This window comes from Mixophyes fleayi, chromosome 2, assembly GCF_038048845.1.
Source record: "Mixophyes fleayi isolate aMixFle1 chromosome 2, aMixFle1.hap1, whole genome shotgun sequence".
In the NCBI taxonomy this organism is placed as follows: Eukaryota; Metazoa; Chordata; class Amphibia; order Anura; family Limnodynastidae; genus Mixophyes; species Mixophyes fleayi.
In genome coordinates this window covers 376,700,472-376,721,960 of record NC_134403.1, presented here as the reverse complement: position 1 = coordinate 376,721,960, position 21,489 = coordinate 376,700,472, and the positions used below count along the sequence as shown (strand labels likewise).

The following is a 21,489-nucleotide window of genomic DNA, read 5'->3' as shown; positions in this document are numbered from 1 at the left end:
CTATACACTGACTGTACAATGCTCTGAGGTAACTGTGTGATATATATATAATATTATATGGGGTCACCGGTCTCCTCTGTATTATTATCTATACACTGACTGTACAATGCTCTGAGGTAACTGTGTGTTATATATATATAATATTATATGGGGTCACCAGACTCCTCTGTATTATTATCTATACAGTGACTGTACAATGCTCTGAGGTAACTAGTTGTTATATATATAATATTATATGGGGTCACCGGTCTCCTCTGTATTATTATCTATACACTGACTGTACACTGCTCTGAGGTAACTCTGTGTGTTATATATATATAATATTATATGGGGTCACCGGTCTCCTCTGTATTATTATCTATACACTGACTGTACACTGCTCTGAGGTAACTGTGTGTGATATATATATATATAATATTATATGGGGTCACCGGTCTCCTCTGTATTATTATCTATACAGTGACTGTACACTGCTCTGAGGTAACTCTGTGTGTTATATATATAATATTATATGGGGTCACCGGTCTCCTCTGTATTATTATCTATACACTGACTGTACACTGCTCTGAGGTAACTGTGTGTTATATATATAATATTATATGGGGTCACCGGTCTCCTCTGTATTATTATCTATACACTGACTGTACACTGCTCTGAGGTAACTCTGTGTGTTATATATATAATATTATATGGGGTCACCAGACTCCTCTGTATTATTATCTATACACTGACTGTACAATGCTCTGAGGTAACTGTGTGTTATATATATAATATTATATAGGGTCACCGGTCTCCTCTGTATTATTATCTATACACTGACTGTACACTGCTCTGAGGTAACTGTGTGTTATATATATAATATTATATGGGGTCACCAGACTCCTCTGTATTATTATCTATACACTGACTGTACAATGCTCTGAGGTAACTCTGTGTGTTATATATATAATATTATATGGGGTCACCGGTCTCCTCTGTATTATTATCTATACACTGACTGTACACTGCTCTGAGGTAACTGTGTGTTATATATATAATATTATATGGGGTCACCAGACTCCTCTGTATTATTATCTATACACTGACTGTACAATGCTCTGAGGTAACTCTGTGTGTTATATATATAATATTATATGGGGTCACCGGTCTCCTCTGTATTATTATCTATACACTGACTGTACAATGCTCTGAGGTAACTGTGTGTTATATATATAATATTATATGGGGTCACCGGTCTCCTCTGTATTATTATCTATACACTGACTGTACAATGCTCTGAGGTAACTGTGTGTTATATATATAATATTATATGGGGTCACCAGACTCCTCTGTATTATTATCTATACACTGACTGTACACTGCTCTGAGGTAACTGTGTGATATATATATATATAATATTATATGGGGTCACCGGTCTCTCTCTGAGGTAGTATATATATATATAATATTATAGGCAGCAGATGAGTTATATACACTATATACACTTGGACTGTCTGACGCACCTGAGGAAAACTACAACTCCCGGCAGTCACAGCGGCTGACAGCCAATGAGCGCTCAGTCACATGTTGACAGACAGATTTCCCGGCCCCGTTCTGTCAGCCTGTGTGGGCGTGGTTACTGTCACTGCGCTTTCCCGTGGGTGGGCGTGGCCTAGTGAGACTGCTAAGGGATTGTGAAGTGGGTGGAGTTACACGGTTACCGTTGATTGGTGAGTTCTCCACGTGCACCGTGAGTTTCCGGTTGTGGCCCGGCTTCTGAAGGTGGGATTTCCGGTTATATGGTGTCACTTGTTCTTGGACCCAGGACGTGGAGGTGAGGAACGCAGAAGTCTGAGTTTGTGGCTAGGGGAGACATTAGGACGGGTGAGTGTGTGAGGTAGGGGGGGATTGGAGGAGGAGGAGGAGGGGTGAGTGTGTGAGGTAGGGGGGGATTGGAGGAGGAGGGGTGAGTGTGTGAGGTAGGGGGGATTGGAGGAGGGGTGAGTGTGTGAGGTAGGGGGGGATTGGAGGAGGAGGAGGGGTGAGTGTGTGAGGTAGGGGGGATTGGAGGAGGAGGGGTGAGTGTGTGAGGTAGGGGGGATTGGAGGAGGGGTGAGTGTGTGAGGTAGGGGGGGATTGGAGGAGGAGGAGGGGTGAGTGTGTGAGGTAGGGGGGGATTGGAGGAGGAGGAGGGGTGAGTGTGTGAGGTAGGGGGGGATTGGAGGAGGAGGAGGAGGGGTGAGTGTGTGAGGTAGGGGGGATTGGAGGAGGAGGAGGGGTGAGTGTGTGAGGTAGGGGGGGATTGGAGGAGGAGGAGGGGTGAGTGTGTGAGGTAGGGGGGGATTGGAGGAGGAGGGGTGAGTGTGTGAGGTAGGGGGAGGGATTGAAGGTGGAGGGGTGAGGTAGGGGGGGATAGGAGGAGGGGTGAGGTAGGGGGGGATAGGAGGAGGGGTGAGGTAGGGGGGGATAGGAGGAGGGGTGAGGTAGGGGGGATAGGAGGAGGGGTGAGGTAGGGGGGATAGGAGGAGGGGTGAGTGTGTGAGGTAGGGGGGATTGGAGGAGGAGGGGTGAGGTAGGGGGGGGATAGGAGGAGGAGGGGTGAGTGTGTGAGGTAGGGGGGATTGGAGGAGGAGGGGTGAGGTAGGGGGGGGATAGGAGGAGGAGGGGTGAGTGTGTGAGGTAGGGGGGGATTGGAGGAGGAGGGGTGAGGTAGGGGGAGGGATTGAAGGTGGAGGGGGGAGGGATTGAAGGTGGAGGGGTGAGGTAGGGGGGGATAGGAGGAGGAGGAGGAGGGGTGAGGTAGGGGGGGATAGGAGGAGGAGGGGTAAGTGTGTGAGGTAGGGGGGGATAGGAGGAGGAGGGGTGAGGTAGGGGGGAATAGGAGGAGGGGTTAGGTAGGGGGGAATAGGAGGGGTGAGGTAGGAGGAGGGGTGAGGTAGGGGGGATAGGAGGAGGAGAGGTGAGTGTGTGAGGTAGGGGGGTATAGGAGGAGGAGGGGTGAGTGTGTGAGGTAGGGGGGTATAGGAGGAGGAGGAGGGGTGAGTGTGAGGTAGGGGGGGATAGGAGGAGGGGTGAGTGTGTGAGGTAGGGGGGGATAGGAGGAGGGGTGAGTGTGTGAGGTAGGGGGGATAGGAGGAGGAGGGGTGAGTGTGTGAGGTAGGGGGGGATAGGAGGAGGAGGGGTGAGGTAGGGGGGAATAGGAGGAGGGGTTAGGTAGGGGGGAATAGGAGGAGGAGGGGTGAGGTAGGAGGAGGAGGGGTGAGGTAGGGGGGATAGGAGGAGGAGAGGTGAGTGTGTGAGGTAGGGGGGTATAGGAGGAGGAGGGGTGAGTGTGTGAGGTAGGGGGGTATAGGAGGAGGAGGAGGGGTGAGTGTGAGGTAGGGGGGATAGGAGGAGGAGGAGGGGTGAGTGTGTGAGGTAGGGGGGATAGGAGGAGGGGTGAGTGTGTGAGGTAGGGGGGATAGGAGGAAGAGGGGTGAGTGTGTGAGGTAGGGGGGATAGGAGGAGGGGTGAGGTAGGGGGGGATAGGAGGTAGATGATTTGTGTGTGTAAAAGGATAGTAGGTGGAGGGGTGAGAAGGAGGTGGAGGGGTGAGAGGGAGGAGGGGAAGGATAGGAGGGGTTAGGATAGCAGGTGGAGGGGTGAGGGAGGGGGGATAGGAGGTGGAGGGGTTAGTGTATGAGGGAGGGGGGATAGGAGTTGGAGGGGTTAGTGTATGAGGTAGGGGGTATTGGAGGTGGAGGGGTGAGTGTGTGAGGTAGGGGGGATAGGAGGTGGAGGGGTGAATATGTGAGGTAGGGGGGGTGAGTGTGTGAGGTAGGGGGGATAGGAGGTGGAGGGGTGAGTGTATGATGTAGGGGGGGATAGAAGGTGGAGGGGTGAGTGTGTGAGGGAGAATGGGTGGTGGAGGGGGGATAGTAGTTTGAGGGGGGGATATGAGATGGAGGGGTTAGGATAGCAGGTGGAGGGGTAAGTAAATGAGGAAGGGGGGTTACGAGGTGGAGGGGTGAGGGAAGGGGGCGTTAGGAGGTCAAAGGGTGAGTGTGTGAGGGAGGGGTTAGGAGGTGGAGGGGTGAGGTAGGGGGGGAGGAATAGGAGGGGGGAGGTAAGGGGGGGTTAGGAGGTGGAGGGGTGAGGGAGTAAGGAGGATAGGAGGTGGAGGGGTGAGGGAAGGGGATGGGAGGGGGAGAGATGAAGGAATAAGCCTGTATTTTATCTCTATATGATCATAGTGTGAGTGTACATATAGTGCACACTTTGCTCTCCATGCTCAGTCACTCCTCCTGTCTGATTTGGAGTTGATCTTTCCTCCAGCCCTTGTGCATGGTGTCTCATGTAAATGGAAACAGTAGCAGTATAGGACACTATTACCTGTCCTGTGCATTATTCAGTGGGTGCTTGCATTATTTAGAACCCGGAGGCATGCTGCCACAGGAGCTTCCTTCCCCAGGTTCCGTCAGGAGAAGATAAATGCTGGAAGATTACGTGATGAAGAGACAGGAACTGATTCCCTCCTGTACCCAATGAGTTTGTGGGTCGTTGTTTCTGTGCATGGCTTGCTGTTCTTGTGCCTGCATGATCTGTTCTTGTTCCTTAATCTGATTATCAGATTTAAGGTTCTCCTGGGTTAAGAACTGCCTTGTTTATCATTTCACTTCTCCATTTAGCCTCCTTTTTCCATGTCCTGTTACTGTGTTACCCCTCATCAGATTTTTTTTTTGTTTATTGGCAAATGGGGGGGAGGGGGGGGGGGTTACGGTTTGTTGATTGTTCCATCTTTCTAGCTTCTGCTGACTCTGCATATCTATTCCTAACAAGCTTAATCCTCAGGGATTGTCGGGATTTAGCAAGAGTCTTACCTGTCATGTCTCTGTGGTGTAACCTGAAGGAGATCACACAGCAATAGACCCCAGCAGGCACCCCATATCTGTTCAGTAGCCCCCTGTAAAAAGTGATAATCCAGAAGCTTCACTCTCTCCTATCTAGAGGAGATCTGGACACTCTGCAAACAGGAGAGAAGGGAGAGATTTAAGATCCAGAATGACCTTCTGAGTCCACAGGACAAGACCCTCGTTACTGGAAGACAAGGATTAGATATTTCATGTACTGGATGGAGAGTGGCCCTGTAACCTGAGACCAGCAGGCTGTGCGGGATCGCTGCTCTGTTCCAGCAGGCTGTGCGGGATCGCTGCTCTGTTCCAGCAGGCTGTGCGGGATCGCTGCTCTGTTCCAGCAGGCTGTGCGGGATCGCTGCTCCTTTCCAACACTGTCATTTTTGTTCCTAGTATGTTGGCCAATCAGTCTGCAGTCTGCTTGTTCTCTGGGGTGTGTGCCACACTGTTTGCACTAGCCCTGTTATACTACCTGTACTGGTGAGTGTAATGTTTATATGTAGAGAGCTGCAGTGTATTATCCCCTCCCCACCTGATTAGTGTGATGCAGGAACACCCCACTGGGCTCCTCACCTTAATGGTGGTTCTTGGCTTCCATAATTAAATGTGTTGTCTACCTTCAGATGACTCTTCTATATGCACTCTTGCAACTTTTACTAAAAATGTTTTGTTTTTAATAGCTTCCCTCTGTGCTTTCCAGCTGTGTATTTGTATAATAAGGCAGAGCAGTGTATTAGTGTCTGGTGAGTTTCTGAATTAGATGCAATTGAATATAGATGATGATCTTTTTGCTCCTTCCTTCTACTACACATTGATAGTCTCCGGATTACTACGGAACATCTGCAGGAGACCCTGGGCCCACCTACCAGCGTAGATATGTTTGTGCATTGGAGATGGTCTGTACTTCCTCCTACACCAGCAGACATGATGGTATATAAGTGCACCTTGATCCTATATTAGAAGAATGGCTGACACTGAGATGTGCATATATATATATAGATCTCGCTATAGTGCTAATAACAGAATACACAGTGTATCATTATAGACTTGTATCTTTTATATACTATTCCTGGGACACCTCATTGTTTACTCGCAGCCTTTCCTCACCTTTCCTTGTGCTCTCTCTAGTTCTTTAGTGCTTAACCTATAAATATCCACACAAATCACTGCCATGATGCCATCCACACATGTAGAGGTACTGATATAAGGCCCAGCCGTTGGATTGTGGAGCAGTCTGCAGTGTAGGAATATTCCCCCTGTGATGATGATGTGAGGTTTGTCCTCATTCTACATACACACGTGTTGGCGGGACAGAAATGGGTCTGCAGCTTTACTATGGTGGGGGTGGGGGGGTATGTATGCTTGGCATGGATTCAATAATGTTTTATTTCTTAGAGTTCCTGGTCCATGGTGACCTAAGATCAGGCAGTTTCTGCAGATTTGTCGGCTGCACATTCTGGCTACAAATCGCCTGTTCCACCCACATGTGCTGTCGTTTACTGAGATGTGGTGACTGTGGGGGACATTGGAGTACACTGACCTCATTGTCATGTTCATGGAACCAGCTTGGGATGAGATGCTTTGCGACATGGCGCATCATCCTGCGGGAAGTATCTGTTAGATCAGGGGTAGGTAACCTGCGGCTCTCCAGGTGTTGTGAAAATACAAGTCCCAGCATGCTTTGCCAGTAGCTAACCAGCAGATAGATGGCAAGGCATGCTGGGATTTGTAGTTTCACAACACCTGGAGAGCCGCAGGTTGCCTACCCCTGTGTTAGATGATGGGTATTTTATGACCATAGGGATGCACATGGTCGGCAACAATACTCGGGTAGGCTGTGGTATTTAAACAATGCTCAATTTTTATTAAAGGGCCTAATGTGTGCCAAGAAGACATTCCTCATACAATTAAACCACCACTATCACCAGCCCACACCGTTAGGCAGGATGGATCCATGTTGTGTACGCCCAAGTCTGATCCAACCAAGTCGCATCAGAAATACTCGTCAGACCAGACGTTCTTCCAAACTTCAACTGTCCAGTTATGGTGTAGGCTCAGTTTTCTCTTAGCTGACAGGAGTGGAACCCGCTGTAGGCTGCTGCTGTAGGCCACCCACTTCCAAGGTTCAAAGTGCTGTGCGTTCAGAGATTATATTCTGCATACCTCTGATGTTGTCATGATTGGTGACACTGTCAAGTCATTTAAATTCAATATATTAAATATACAGTATTTTAAAAGAACTTTGTATTATTGTTTTACTTGGTTTATTTGTTTACTTGATATTTTTTTAAAAATCAAAACAAATCTGATTGAAATCAAAATCTGTTTTTTTTTTTTTTTTTTTATTATTTTCACACACTGATATCACCCCCTCTTTCCCTAACATTCAACACTCCCTATTCACACAGCCTTCCCCAGTGTTCTCTATGTAGGTAGATTGTTACTCCCACACTCCTAATGCTTGTTCTACATATGTCTCTTCAGGACGGTGGCATTGAGTGAGGGTCCGTGTAAGCGGCACTGAGTGCTGGTTGCAGAATGGGTTTCTGGGGGTTTCTGAAGACTCAGTTTGTGGTCCATCTGCTTATTGGATTTGTCTTTGTGATAAGTGGCCTCATCATCAACTTCCTGCAGCTCTGCACTCTTCCACTGTGGGGCGTCAACAAGCAGCTCTACCGCAGGGTCAACTGCCGGCTGGCATACTCTCTATGGAGCCGTGAGTACCACCTACTGTGCCATCCTCCTCAATTTACGAGATGTTTGTGACTGTCCATTCAGTCTCTGCTGTCGCTGCGCTCTCTAGGAGGGCAGGTAAAGCTGCGTTGTTTTTGAGTCTAGAACAGTATTTGGGGGTTTAATAACTGTCTGGAAAATGTGTATTTTTTCCCCCAGAAACTATCTGTGGACTTGGGAATGAAAGAGATTAATTACGACGACAGTGGCCTGTAGTAACTCCCTTAGGTTCAGTCGAATTTGTACTTTGAACCGAGCACAGTTGTGTCTTTATCTAGAGCAATTGTACATTGTGCACACAATCCCATGCAATATAATGTTACACTGCATTACAATCCTAACACCATCCATGAAACGTGGCAACATGGATAAATATTTGAGGTCTGTTATCTCTATAAAGGCTTAATTATTGGCTACCACACGGTAACCTGTATGGGCACCTAAAGTTATCGTAACGCCACGGTTCCAAACATTCGCACTCTAACCGGTTTAGGGTTTGTTCGTATCACCATACTTGTAGATGGAATATATTGTACCAATGGTTCTCTTCCTCTAGAGCTGGTGATGCTGTTGGAGTGGTGGTCTGGTACGCAGTGTACCCTCTTCACAGACCAGCAGACTGTGGATCACTTTGGAAAGGAGCATGTCATTATCATTCTCAATCACAATTTTGAGATTGACTTCCTGTGCGGTTGGACCATGTGTGAACGCTTTGGAGTATTAGGGGTGAGCGCATTGGCATACTATGGCATGTATGCCCTGAAACGTCACACATTCCAGCACACCTCCATAGATGGCCTTTCCTCCCACACATCTGTCTCAGTTCTCTGTTCCACATCAGTGGATTTCTCGCTGTAAATGGAGACACATTGGGGGGTATTCAATTGTTAGCGAGTTTGGAAGTTCGAGCGTGAAAAGTCATTTTTTTGCTATTTTACCTTATTTTCGATCGCAAAAACTTCTCACGCAATTCTAATCTTTTTTTTTTTTTCTACCGAAACGGTGTTATCGCGCTCCAAGCGTTTGTCAATGTTAAAGTATAGGCTGGCTGCGAACCCTTAGCGGAAAAAGCTATTCAATTGTTTTTTAACGCCGAGTGTGAAAAAGGCAAATATGCTGTTTTATCTCGTAGCTCCATGGTCTGCTCAAAGAAAAAATTTTTTTATTAAGTTAAGAAAAATATACATTAAACTGAGAAAATAGGCGTAAAAGTTCATAAAAGTAACCTAAAAAAAGAGTATAATAATTAATAATTTTTGGAAATTTCCCCCTTTAGAAAAAACCATAGTGGTGCATGTATTTAAAACTTTTTTTATATTATTTTTTTGTTTTTAAGGTGGGGGGTGGTTGTGCCAAAAAGTATCATGTTTTTTTATTTATTTTTTTAAAAGCAAAATCGTTTGCTCCCCACTCTATTTAGTCTTCGCCCTAGTGCTGGCAGGCTATTGATGTGTGAAAAATTTGACGTAGGGTTCCCCCTAATTTCTTTGAACCAGCACTAGGCAAACCAGGGGTGATAGGCACTATAACAGGGGGGGGGGGGGAACGCAGTTTGGGTCCCACAGCCATAATGACTAAACACCCACAGACTGCTCAACGCTGGCCTGGATTCCCTAGGGATTGTGGTCCGCTGAAAAATGTAAGCGGGCCACCCCCCTAGGGACACCCAGGCCAGTGCCGATAGCACTAGGGCTCTTCCTACTACCTCTGGGCTCTGGGTAGTAGGGTAATAAATGGGGATTTTGTATGAAAAAAAAATAAAAAAATTGTTTTTACTTGTGGAACTACATGTCCCAGCCAGCCATGTTGTCCTAAATAGTGTGGGCATGCTGCTACTTGTCTAACTACAAGCACCAGCGTACCCATAGCACCCAGGGCATGTTTGCACTTGTAGTAGAACCACAAGTGCCAACATGCTCTTACACCCACGGCTGGCTGTGAATATGTAGTTCCATAAAGCAAAATGTTAAATAAAAGCACAACACCCTCATTCCAACCACAAATCTTTATTAAAAATAATAAAACCCCAAGAAATACAGTAAACACCCTCATGTACACCATAGATTTTAATTAAAAAAAATACTAACCATGGACGAAATCCTCAGTTTTATGATACTTTACTTACACACACTCGTTTACGCAAAGTCCCAACAAATATTTTTACCTTCGAAGAAAGGTCCGGCTTGCCCACTGTCCCACAAATATTTGTACCTTACAAATGTCCATGCTTGGCCAGTGTTCAAATGTTTGTAAATTTCAAAAAATGTACCTCCTTGTAAAATCTTTAATTCTGCTGTACAGGGGGGGCCATTGTTGCTTGCAGTGCTGGGGCCCTTCTTCATTGCAGTGTGGGGGCCCAATCTCCTTTGCAGTGCTGGGGCCCTTCTTGATTGCAGTGTAGGGGCCCAATCTCCTTTGCAGTGCTGGGGCCATTCTTGATTGCATTAATTTACTTTTATTTTTTTATAGTAAAATGAGTGCCTTAACCATTTCAAACTCACTAGGACCAATAATAGAGCGCGAGGGGGTGCATGCAAAAAAACAATTGAATTGAGGGGTTTTTGGTTTTTTTTTTAAACGCGCGCTCGAACAGGAAAAAACGAGCGGTTTTTTTTTGTTTTTTTGAGCGCGAAATTTTAACGCATCTCGCTAACAATTGAATACCCCCCATTGTCTTCTCTTCCTCTCACACTCTTATTACGGTCTATCGGATAGATAGTTTGTGTCATTCAATCTAAAGTTTTCTTCTTATTCTTCTTTTAATTCAATCCCACAGAGCTCAAAAGTCCTTGCAAAGAAAGAGCTTCTCATGGTTCCGCTCATTGGATGGACATGGTACTTTCTGGAAATCGTCTTCTGCAAACGCAAATGGGAAGAAGACAGAGATACCGTCCTCCAAGGACTTCATAGCTTGCGAGACTACCCGGAGTATATGTGGGTGAGTGCTAGTTCTAGATACCGCCTCGTGGGCTTGGGTTTTGAAGAAACACCAGCATCATGATGGTAACATTTATACACTGCTCACTTTCAGTGAGACACATTTATTTGCACTCAATTTGTAACTTACTGCAAATTTCCCATATCTGATTTGATGTATTTATTGTTAATGGACTTAATAAAGCAGATTATAACATCTTGTTAAATATTGGCAGTTTTGTGGAGGGTTCAGTACAGTAGATGATAGCAGGAACTTGGGACTCAGTCACTGACAGGCTACAAATTGTAATCACATGTTGGGCGCTGGAGTGCTGGCTGGCGGTGTGTATACGGGTCAGTAGGGGGTGATGGCTGGCGGTGTATAGAGGTCAGTAGGGGGTGATGGCTGGCGGTGTGTATAGGGGTCAGTAGGGGGTGATGGCTGGCGGTGTGTATAGGGGTCAGTAGGGGTGATGGCTGGCGGTGTATAGGGGTCAGTAGGGGGTGATGGCTGGCGGTGTATAGGGGTCAGTAGGGGGTGATGGCTGGCGGTGTATAGGGGTCAGTAGGGGGTGATGGCTGGCGGTGTGTATAGGGGTCAGTAGGGGGTGATGGCTGGCGGTGTGTATAGGGGTCAGTAGGGGGTGATGGCTGGCGGTGTGTATAGGGGTCAGTAGGGGGTGATGGCTGGCGGTGTATAGGGGTCAGTAGGGGGTGATGGCTGGCGGTGTGTATAGGGGTCAGTAGGGGGTGATGGCTGGCGGTGTGTATAGGGGTCAGTAGGGGGTGATGGCTGGCGGTGTGTATAGGGGTCAGTAGGGGGTGATGGCTGGCGGTGTGTATAGGGGTCAGTAGGGGGTGATGGCTGGCGGTGTGTATAGGGGTCAGTAGGGGGTGATGGCTGGCGGTGTGTATAGGGGTCAGTAGGGGGTGATGGCTGGCGGTGTGTATAGGGGTCAGTAGGGGGTGATGGCTGGCGGTGTGTATAGGGGTCAGTAGGGGGTGATGGCTGGCGGTGTGTATAGGGGTCAGTAGGGGGTGATGGCTGGCGGTGTGTATAGGGGTCAGTAGGGGGTGATGGCTGGCGGTGTATAGGGGTCAGTAGGGGGTGATGGCTGGCGGTGTATAGGGGTCAGTAGGGGGTGATGGCTGGCGGTGTATAGGGGTCAGTAGGGGGTGATGGCTGGCGGTGTGTATAGGGGTCAGTAGGGGGTGATGGCTGAGTGAAGGTTCATTAGCTGCTTTGGATACACAACAAGCAAATTGTATACATTGTTTAATTCCCTACCTCATATTATCTCTTTTCAAACGTCTTTTGTTTATGTTAAGCGTGGTATTGTACTTATTAGTAATAAGTCTTGCCCTGGTATTAAACTGAGTAAGACTAAAGAAGGATGTGTATTACTGCGCTGATATAAAATACTAAATATTTCCTCAGTAATAGGACTCCACTGTTGCAGATTGTATGCAGTCGCGGGGCCAGGGACTAAATGCAGAATCCGCTTTTTGACCTGTATGAGATCCCATCAGGACACTGTCTTAATTCTGTGAGAGGGCTTCAGCTGTCTGTAGTGTGTGTGTGTGTGTGTGTGTGGTGATAATCCGTGGTTCAGTGCTACCCTGCCATTCCACTGAAGCTTTGTGTTTTACCTTCATGGTTCATATCTGACTTTCCAGCAGCTGCATGCTGGTACTTGTAGTTCGACAATAGTTGGGAAGGGTTACCACTCTGTATTTGGCTCACTGATGTCCATAACTCGCTGACAACTCACAGATGTGGTGCCCCTGGATGCAGGAAGGTATCGCTGCCACATCCGGGGTCCTTCATCAGGAGCCATATACACTTACTGTTAGTATGTACAACTGCTGCAGCATCCAATTACCGTTCTATCTCTCTCCTCCCCTTTGTCTCTAAACTACTTCACTCCACAGAAACCGCCCTAGCTAAAGTCACTGATAATCTTTTATCTGCCAAATCTAAAGGCCACTACTCCCTTCTCATCCTCTTGGACCTTTCTGCAGCCTTTGATACTGTCGATCACCCTCTCCTCCTTAACACCCTTTGCTCCTTTGGCCTTTCTGACACTGTCCTCTCCTGGTTCACTTCCTATATCTCTAACTGCTCCTTCTCTGTCTCTTCCTCTGGCTCCTCTTCTGCCCCTTGCCCTCTTCCCGCAGGAGTCCCTCAGGGCTTCATTCTTGGACCTCTGCACTTCTTTGTACACCACTTCACTGGGTGATCTTCTGCCTCCAGTACCACCTCTACGTTGATAAACACCCAAATCTACCTGTCCTCTCCCCTTCCATCCTCAATAAGGTGTGCTGCTGCCTCTCTGCCATTTCTTCCTGGATGTCCCAACATTTCCTCAAACTCAATATGGCCAAATCTAAACTAGTCTTCCCAACCCTCGAGAGACTCCTCCCCTCCTTCCCTCTCCATCACCATTGCTTCTACTCTCATCTTTTCATTTGAAGTTCGCTGCCTAGGGGTCACCCTTGACTTCTCCCTCCTCTTCAACCCCCACATACAATCCCTTGCCCAATCCTGCCACTTCTATCTCCGCAATATATCCAGGGTCAGACCCTTCCTCTCCACTGATGCCACCAAAACTCTCATCCACTCTCCTTATCTCCCAACTGGATTACTGCAACCTCCTCCTTACTGGACTCCCTCGCACCCGTCTCGCTCCTCTTTAATCTGTACTGAACGCTGCAGCCCGACCAACTCCACTGCTCCCTACCTCTCCAACCTCATCTCCACTCATACTCCTTGCCCTCTACGGTCTTCTAACGACTGCGGCCTCACCTCTTAACTGCTCACCACCTCTCACTCCCACACTCAAGATTTCTCCCATGCTTCCCCCCTTCTTTGGAGCGATCTTCCCCATTCCATCAGGCTTTCTCCCAGCCTGCCTAACTTTAAACGCTCCCTCAAAATCCATCTGTTCAGATTAGCCTCTCCTCCCTCCATCTAACCCTGCCCTCCTCTAACCCTCTTCACCATCCCTCTACACTCCCTTTACTCTACCTCCCCCTCCCTCTTCCTCCGTCTCCCTCCGCACCTTCTCTCTCTTGTTCATCTCTTACCTTACAGACCTTGTTCCCTCATCTTATGTTCCTTCTTTGTGTCTCTTGTCGGTCTCCCCTTCTCCTTTGGATTGTAAGCTCCCTTGAGCAGGGCCTTCTATCTTTGTGTCCTCTTCCTCTTGTTTTCCTTTACCCATCTCCCCCCTCTTTTTCATCACTTTACTCCTATTCTCCCTTGCCTTTACATTTCCCTCATTGCCCTGATCCTGTTAGTGGTGCCCACACAGATTCAGCCTCCTTTCATCACTCCTCACCTCACTCTATCTGTGCACTGGTAGCCACTCTTGCCTCTTTACCTGTGCACCTGTTCTCTGCTTGGCCTATCATTTTTATACTTTTTCAACTTACTTTTTGTATTTGGAACTTTGTCTACTTATGACACTTTGTCTTTGTAATGCCTATATGCTGTGTACTGTTGTCTCATGCTCTACGTACAGCGCTGCGGACCCTTTTACCCTTTGTGGTACCTCATAAACAAATGATAAATAATAATAATGGACAGGTTGGGGGAGTAAGCGCATCCTGCAGGAACATTAACAGCCAAATGTTCTGTTTTTAAGTTTTGGACTGAACCATAGCTGCTTGGACAAGCAAATAGAGTCCAGGGACCATAAGGGTGGTCTAGTTGCTGCTTTTCAGATCCAAAATTCAGAACAAAATTTACACCAATCTGATATCCTAAAACTTGCTGGCTGCATTATTCACACAGGTTCTAAGATACAGGATGAAAAATACACATGAAAGGAAGGTAACAATCTTCTGTGGTGTATTTAGGCTAAAGCAAGTGTTTGTCATTTCACGTGAAAAAGGTCTAACTAGCCTAAATGAGGATTTCCTCAAACAAATGCCTACTGCATCTGAAATCGGTACATTTCTAATACACATTATCAAAAATCTGTACATTTCCAATTACATAAATTGTCGCACTGTGCTAATAATGGAAATATATTTATACAATAAGTTATTTATAAGCGATCCAGCCACAGGAGGGAAAGAAAAGAGAAGGGGAGAAAGGGGCGGTGTGGCCAATTCCTAAATGGGCGGGGCAAGAAGGAAAAGGGAAAAGCGAAGAGAGGGAGGACAGAGAGGAATGCGGGGTCAAGAAAAGGGAGAGCGAGCTTTGAAGAAAGAAAGCCACGGGTTCTATACCTTGGTAAAAGATCTGGAAGAATTATTAAGAATGTTGGTCATGAACTCCAAGCAATGTACTTGCCAGACCCTGTAAATTATAGTCTGGAGGAATGGGGGGGGCTACTGAGTATATGTCTAATTAGCTTGTTTTGATGACTAGTCATCGAGGGAGGGCCCCCAGGGGTAGGAGAAAAGATTTAGGTTCCATAGGCACATTTACCTGAAGAACCGAGTGTATCAGGTTATTGATGTTTGTCCAGAATCGTGCCGGCTTAAGACATGTCCACCATGTAACAAGCAAAGTACCCTCTTGGGAGCACACTCGCCAACAACGATCAGAAGAATGGGAGCATATTTTTAAGTCTGGAAGGCACATATTCCTTTGGTACGAACACCTTGTAGACATCTTCTTCCATTTCAACGCAGATAGAGCCGGAGGCAGCATTCTCATGGATCTCTTACCATTCTTCATTCAGTAGGTTTTCACCAAGGTCTCGTTCCCAGGTCAGTTCATGGGGGTCCTGGAGGCCCGAGGTAAACTGAGCACGTTCATAGGAAAGCATAGAAATGAGACTTTTCACAAAGGAGTGACGTAGACAGAGTGTGAGAGGGCGGTAGGGAAGGCGAAGTTTAATTGTGTAGTGACCGTAGTGTAGCTGTAAGTATTGGAAGAAACTTTTTGTGGGGATGTGTAAACAGGATTGAATATTGCAGAATTGAGGGAAGACTGCACTGGTAGTAAGGAAGGTTGTTGAGGTGTCTGACTCCTCCCCGTGTGTGCCGTTGTACAGCGGTGCTACAAATTTAGTGAACCCTTCAGAATTTTATGAATTTTGCATGAATGTGACCTTCAATGTGTTCAGATTCCGTCCAAGTCATATCATAGATAGAAAACCCAATAAAACAAATAACACAAAAGAATATAACGCAGTTCTAGATCAAAATGGTCTAGCGTCGCTGTACTTCTTCAGGACGATCTTTGTTGGAGACTTGATTGGTGATGGAGATCATCTTATACGATAAGTCGTAGGACTTAATGTGAACAGAAGCATGGAGGACTTTTTTAATGCTTAGAACCCCACAAACATCTTGAGGTCATACCTTGTGCTTAAAGGAAAGGTGATTTCAGTCTTCTGTGGAATATCTTATAGGGTCTTAAGATCCACTATTGCAGGATGGCAGTTTTATGGGTCATACAACTAGTTTTATACAGGGTCTGTAAGTTTATTTAGCAGATAAATCTAGGAGGCTGCTGATATTACACATTATATAGACTGCTTCAGATTGTGTTTTATTTCATGGACATTTTTATACCTCAACTGCAACAAGGACCTGTCCATAGTAAGATGGTCTGATGTGTCCACTGTCCTCTTTCTGTATAGTTCCTGCTGTACTGTGAGGGCACGCGTTTCACTGAAACAAAGCATAAAATCAGTATGGAGGTTGCAGATAAAAAAGGGCTGGCTCGTCTCAAACATCATCTCCTGCCTCGGACTCGTGGATTTACTACCGCGGTCCAGTGTCTCAGAGGGACAGGTAAACCAATACATCTGTCTAATATGTCCTTATTCTGTGTTATCTTTAAATGTCATTTCACCTTTTGTTTCTGCCTGACAAGTTTCTTGCATTCCAAATTCTGGCAATTTGTGCCATCTGTCCCCTATGTACTGTATAACACACTTATCTGTCTAACCTACTCCCACATGGCTGCACTCTTTATTTCACCAGCTCTTCCTCATTTTTTGCAGTCTCTGCTGTGTATGATGTGACGCTGAATTTCCGTGGAAACAAGAACCCATCCTTACTAGGAATTTTGTATGGCAAGAAATATGAAGCAGATATGTGTGTTAGGTGAGATGGAACCCTGCCCCCATTGTATGGTAGATACAGATGACATAGACCAGAAACAAGGAACCCACAGACTTTTTTTTGGCAGGATAAACTTTCCTTACCTGGTCTGTTGACTGAAATTTACATGTGTCTCAGTCCCTCACGCTGTGCCCCCACAATACTTCTTTCCTGTCCATAATTGTGTCTCCACCTCATTCAGGGTCTTCCACACGCACGCCTCATCTCCTGCTTCAATCTTCCACCTGTAACCTCTGTTACCTCATCCAGGGTCTGCTACACAGTGTTCATCTTCCACATGTGCCTTTCCTGTGTTACCTTGAGAATCTCAACCAAGCCTTATAGGACATTTAATACTCACCCTAAAAAATCACATTAAACACACACAGATATTTTCTTTAAGTACTTAGGAGTTGTAAACAGGATTAAAGGACATTTAATGTTTGGAGGTGGGGGCTTCGATTAAGATGCCTCCTGAGTTTTGTTTGTTTGTTGTCTTTTTTTTTTTTGCATGTTTACATTTCATGCCTGATTTCTTGTTTGTGGACCCTGTTCTCTCATCTACTCTCAGGCGTTTCCCTTTAGAAGAGATCCCAGAAGATGAGAAAGAGGCTGCAAACTGGCTTCATAAACTCTATCAGGAGAAGGTAAAGTGAGAGAAACTGGCATTGATTATGGGCTTAGGAGACATCCTGCTGGCATTGAGATACTAGAATTGGCTTTCTGGGAGGGACTGAGTGCTAAGGGATAGCAGGAACTGACGTGGTGAGCAGTGGGTCAGTAAACAAGTAGGGACAGATGAGGCCACTGTATGTCTTGGGGATAGATACATTAGGACAACAGATGATTCTTCAAGGGGATTCCTCATTGACGACAGCATTTTGGGACTGCTTGTGTATTTAGCCACGAACCTTGACAAACAACACAAATAAATTTGAAAAATTAAATGGCTGCAGTGATAAATCTTCAACAATTATAGTTCATAGCGCCCCTTTAAACATAGAATACAAAGTGAGGACAAGAGTTTGTATATAGACCGGCAGTTCCCAAAGTGTGCGCCGCGGCGCTGTCACTGGGGTGCCGCGGCGCTGTCACTGGGGTGCCGCAGGCCAGCCATAGAAAAAAGAAATAAAACAGAAACTTACCAATCCGCGCGGCGCCGGGACCCAGCAGCCTCCTCTCTCCCGCAGCTGTCACTAACGTCGATATTCAGTGACAGCTGCGGGAGAGAGGAGGCTGCTGGGTCCCGGCGCCCGGCAGATTGGTAAGTTTCTGTGGCTGGGAGAAGGATCGTGACAGCTGGCAGCAGAGGAGGGGGACGGAGGGCAGCAGAAGAGGGGGACAGAGGGAAGCAGAGGGGGGCAGCATGACAGAGGGCTGCAGAGGGGGCAGTGTGCCTGGGGGCAGAGTGTCTGGATGCAGAGGGGGCATTTTTGCATACAACTAAATAAGTATTTCTGTCCTGACCTAAATACTTATTACAATTTTTTGACCCAACTACTTCTAAAACAGGACTGCTCAGTAATTATTTTGGAGGGGTGCCTTGAAAAAAATTGGAGACTCTAAGGGTGCCGTGAACTGCAAAAGTTTGGGAACCACTGATATAGACTGTAGTCTCCGGCCCTACCAAATGAGCACGCATCAAACAGCTGAATGATAGGCAAACTTCTCAGCCCTAAACAATCTATAAACACATTCCACAGCGAGAGCTCACATTGCAGTGAAGATTTCTAGACATTGATGTTTAGTAGCATAGTCCTTCCTAATTACTGTGCCCAGCACCTACCTAGATACAGTTACCCAGACCTTAATATTAACACTATGCTGTGGTCGGATGTGTCGTATAGAAATGTAGATGTGACGCTGGTTATATCGCTTATATTTTTCCTTTTTTCAGGACGCTTTACAGGAGCAGTACCTCCAAGAGGGAACATTTCCTGGCACCCAGATTGTGCCCTCCCGTCGACCTTGGACATTCCTCAACTTTTTGTTCTGGGCAACACTTCTCCTCTCGCCCCTGTTCTCGTTTGCAATCGGCATCTTTGCCAGTGGTTCTCCACTTCTTATCCTTTCCTTCATGGGATTCATGTGGGCAGGTAACAGGATGTTCTTCTGTCTCATTGTCAGGACAGTTTGTGTTCGCTGTATCTCTTGTTGTAATTAACCTGTTTTTCCTTTTCTCTTAGCCTCGTTTGCTGTTCGGCGCCTGATCGGAGTGACTGAGATTGAGCGAGGTTCTAGTTATGGTAACAGCGAGGTGAAGAAGAAGAATTAGCTGCAGACGCCATGTATCTAAGGCAGTTTGAACTTTATCTTGGTTTATATTTCTTACTAACATGAACTGAGGGGGAGGAACTACCTTTCAGAGCCTCCATGATGGACTGGCACTACAAGCCAATAGGAATCTGCCATTTCATAGGTGCAAGAAAAGCTGTGCAGTGGTCACCCGAAACACCAGAGGATATATTACCCCTACTCTTTGCCCTCTTCCCCTTATCTTTGGTTCTGTTACCCCTATGCTATGTTCTTCGCTTCTCATCAGTGAATCCGTATATCGCCCATCCTCTGGTCCTCCTTCTCTTATCTCTGGGTCTGTATTGCCCCTACTCTGTCTTCTGCTCCTCCTCCCCTTACCTCTGGTTATGTTACCCCATATCGGTGCCCTATTCTTCTCACTTCTCTACCCGTATATTGCCCTTGCTCCATGCCCTGTGATCTTCCTCCCCTTAATGCTGAGTTCATATAACCACTACTCTAAAGTGTCCACTCCTTCTCCTATCGCTGGGTCTGTATTACCCTTATTCTATGCCCTCTGCTACTTCTCTCCTTTATCCATGGTTCTGTATTACCTCCACTCTTCTAACATCTTCAACACTTGTACTTTTTCCCATAGTATTACTGAGGCTTATCACCCTGCATTGTTGCACCTCCACCTACCCCCCAGTGTCACAGAGAAAGTAGGGGCTCCTGTCACACTGGTATAAAGATAAACTGAGCCGGTCCCTGGTGCAGAACTACTTCCTCCTAATATGGAGCCTGCCGCTGTTGAAACGTACAGAGCCACAGCTGATACATTTCTACATTACCCACAGTACACTGCAGTCAGGAATGGCTCAAGTGTATGTGTGTGAATTAATGTTTTTATTCTGTATACGCACAAACCACTCCGTTATTTTTGAAGGCATTGTTGGACTTTAGTCAATGTCCTGACTGCTAAAGATGATCCCAGTATAGACCTTTGACGACAACCACATTTCTCTCCCTTGGACCCTCTGGGCAGCTCTCCTCTTCCTCCTTACCCCTGAGACTTCATGTCTCTGGCATGGGAAGGGTCAGCATCATTCCAGGGCACGGGAGGTCCGTGTCCTAGTATGTGGCCACCTTTGCCAGGGATTAGTGGTTTAGATCGTAACATGTCGTTAGCATATAACAAGCCAGACAGACAACTTCACGTGTTAATATCATATATAACATATCATCCACTAGGGAGGAGAATACTGCATGTAGGGGTTAATCCTATGTGTTCACACGGGTGTGAGTGACACGAAAGGTGTATGACACAGTACATGTCACATTGTACATACACGGAAGATGAATGAGAAGGCCATAGTGTTGCTTTTATGTTTCTGCCCGTTTGATCACTTTCCTCTCCCCTGTAAAGAGAAGTTAGGAGTAAAAATAAAGAGATGAAACAAGTTGTGGTGTCACCTGTCAACAGGAATTCTTATTTTACATGTTGTGTGGAAGGTAATGTAGACATGTATGGGGTGCTAGAACTGGGTGTATGAGCATGGGGGAAATATGTTAGTGCTTGGATGGATTGTGGTTTATGGATATGGGGGAGGTGTAGGACATGGAGAGGGTGGTGTATGTGGATATATAATGGAGGAATGTCATTTTGGGATATAGGGGAGGTGTAGGACATGGTGGTGAGTGCTAGATGTGGAATGAGTGTGGGATATGGTGAAGGGTGGTGGATATAAATGTATAATGGAATGCAAGTGTCGGATATGGGTGAGGTGAAGAATATGGAGAGGGTGGTGGATGTGGATATAGCTTGGAGGAATGCGAGTGTGCAGGATATGGGGGAGGTGGTGAATAGGGTGTAGGAGTGTGACATATGATATGGAACTATGGAGATACAGTGAGGGTTGTTAGTGTGTATGGACATATGTTGTTGGAGGTGGATGCATGATAGTGGATTTGAATATAGGATGGGGGATTTAAGTGCAGTGTATGGATGTAGAGCCAGGGATGTCTGTCTGCCAAGGGTGATTTGGGTGTTGGGAACCAACACCTGGAACAGAGCTGATGTATGGATACAGGTGGGGTTGTGCTGTTATATGGTTTATGGATGTGGGGTTGTATTTTTCCAGGATAGGGTATGTGAGTGGGTGCATCCTAAAAAAGTCCTGTAACCAGGAATGGAAGCAGGTGATGAGGCATAAATCTTGGGCAGAGCAAAAAAGGTCGAATTGGGAGATATTTTGAGACAAGGGAACAGGTGTTCGTTGGTTCAGTGGTGTTTATGACTTTATATGTTAGTAGAAGCACATTCAACAATAGATTGTATGGGTGAGGATCTGCTTTGGTCGAAACCCAGTTAGGAGGGTATTGCAGATTTTACAGTGTTTTGTGTGAGAGAAGGGTGTGTTCTGGAAATGATTCTTGGACGACTAACAGGATTTGTATATAGTCTGGATGTGGAGAACAAAGACCAGTTCTGACTCAAGAATAATACCTAAGCAGCGATCTTGTGGGTTTGTTATCAACAGAAATAGAGATGTCGGGTTGGCAGTTTCTATTGGCTGGTGGGAAGATCATTAACAAAGTTTGTGGTGGTGAGAGGACATTGAAACTGAAGAGGACAGATACAGATGATACTGGAACCCAATTTAGTTTA

General features: G+C 46.3%; 1 protein-coding gene across 3 annotated transcripts; it reads left to right on the top strand.

Annotated features, from left to right (window-relative positions):
* The first annotated feature begins 1,670 nt into the window (after positions 1-1,670).
* Positions 1,671-20,281, top strand: AGPAT3 (1-acylglycerol-3-phosphate O-acyltransferase 3). Of its 3 annotated transcripts, none has more exons than XM_075197547.1 (9): positions 1,671-1,813; positions 7,356-7,587; positions 8,161-8,330; positions 10,381-10,542; positions 16,121-16,274; positions 16,487-16,589; positions 17,158-17,233; positions 18,484-18,682; positions 18,773-20,281. In XM_075197547.1, exons 2-9 carry the CDS (start codon positions 7,410-7,412, stop codon positions 18,859-18,861), a joined length of 1,131 nt encoding a protein of 376 aa, XP_075053648.1. In that variant the 5' UTR covers positions 1,671-1,813; positions 7,356-7,409; the 3' UTR covers positions 18,862-20,281. The 3 variants fall into 3 exon arrangements, with proteins under 3 accessions (XP_075053648.1, XP_075053647.1, XP_075053649.1); XM_075197546.1 differs by having other exon boundaries at positions 1,680-1,863; XM_075197548.1 differs by lacking the exon at positions 1,671-1,813 and adding an exon at positions 4,754-5,351.
* Positions 20,282-21,489: the final 1,208 nt, after the last annotated feature.

Bases quoted from the DNA above. Each gene is read 5' to 3' on its own strand.
- AGPAT3 (XM_075197547.1), top strand. From the start codon at position 7,410: ATGGGTTTCTGGGGGTTTCTGAAGACTCAGTTTGTGGTCCATCTGCTT. The intron at 16,275-16,486 runs GTAAACCAATAC...CATTTTTTGCAG, and splicing joins CCAGTGTCTCAGAGGGACAG to TCTCTGCTGTGTATGATGTG. The intron at 16,590-17,157 runs GTGAGATGGAAC...ATCTACTCTCAG, and splicing joins GAAGCAGATATGTGTGTTAG to GCGTTTCCCTTTAGAAGAGA.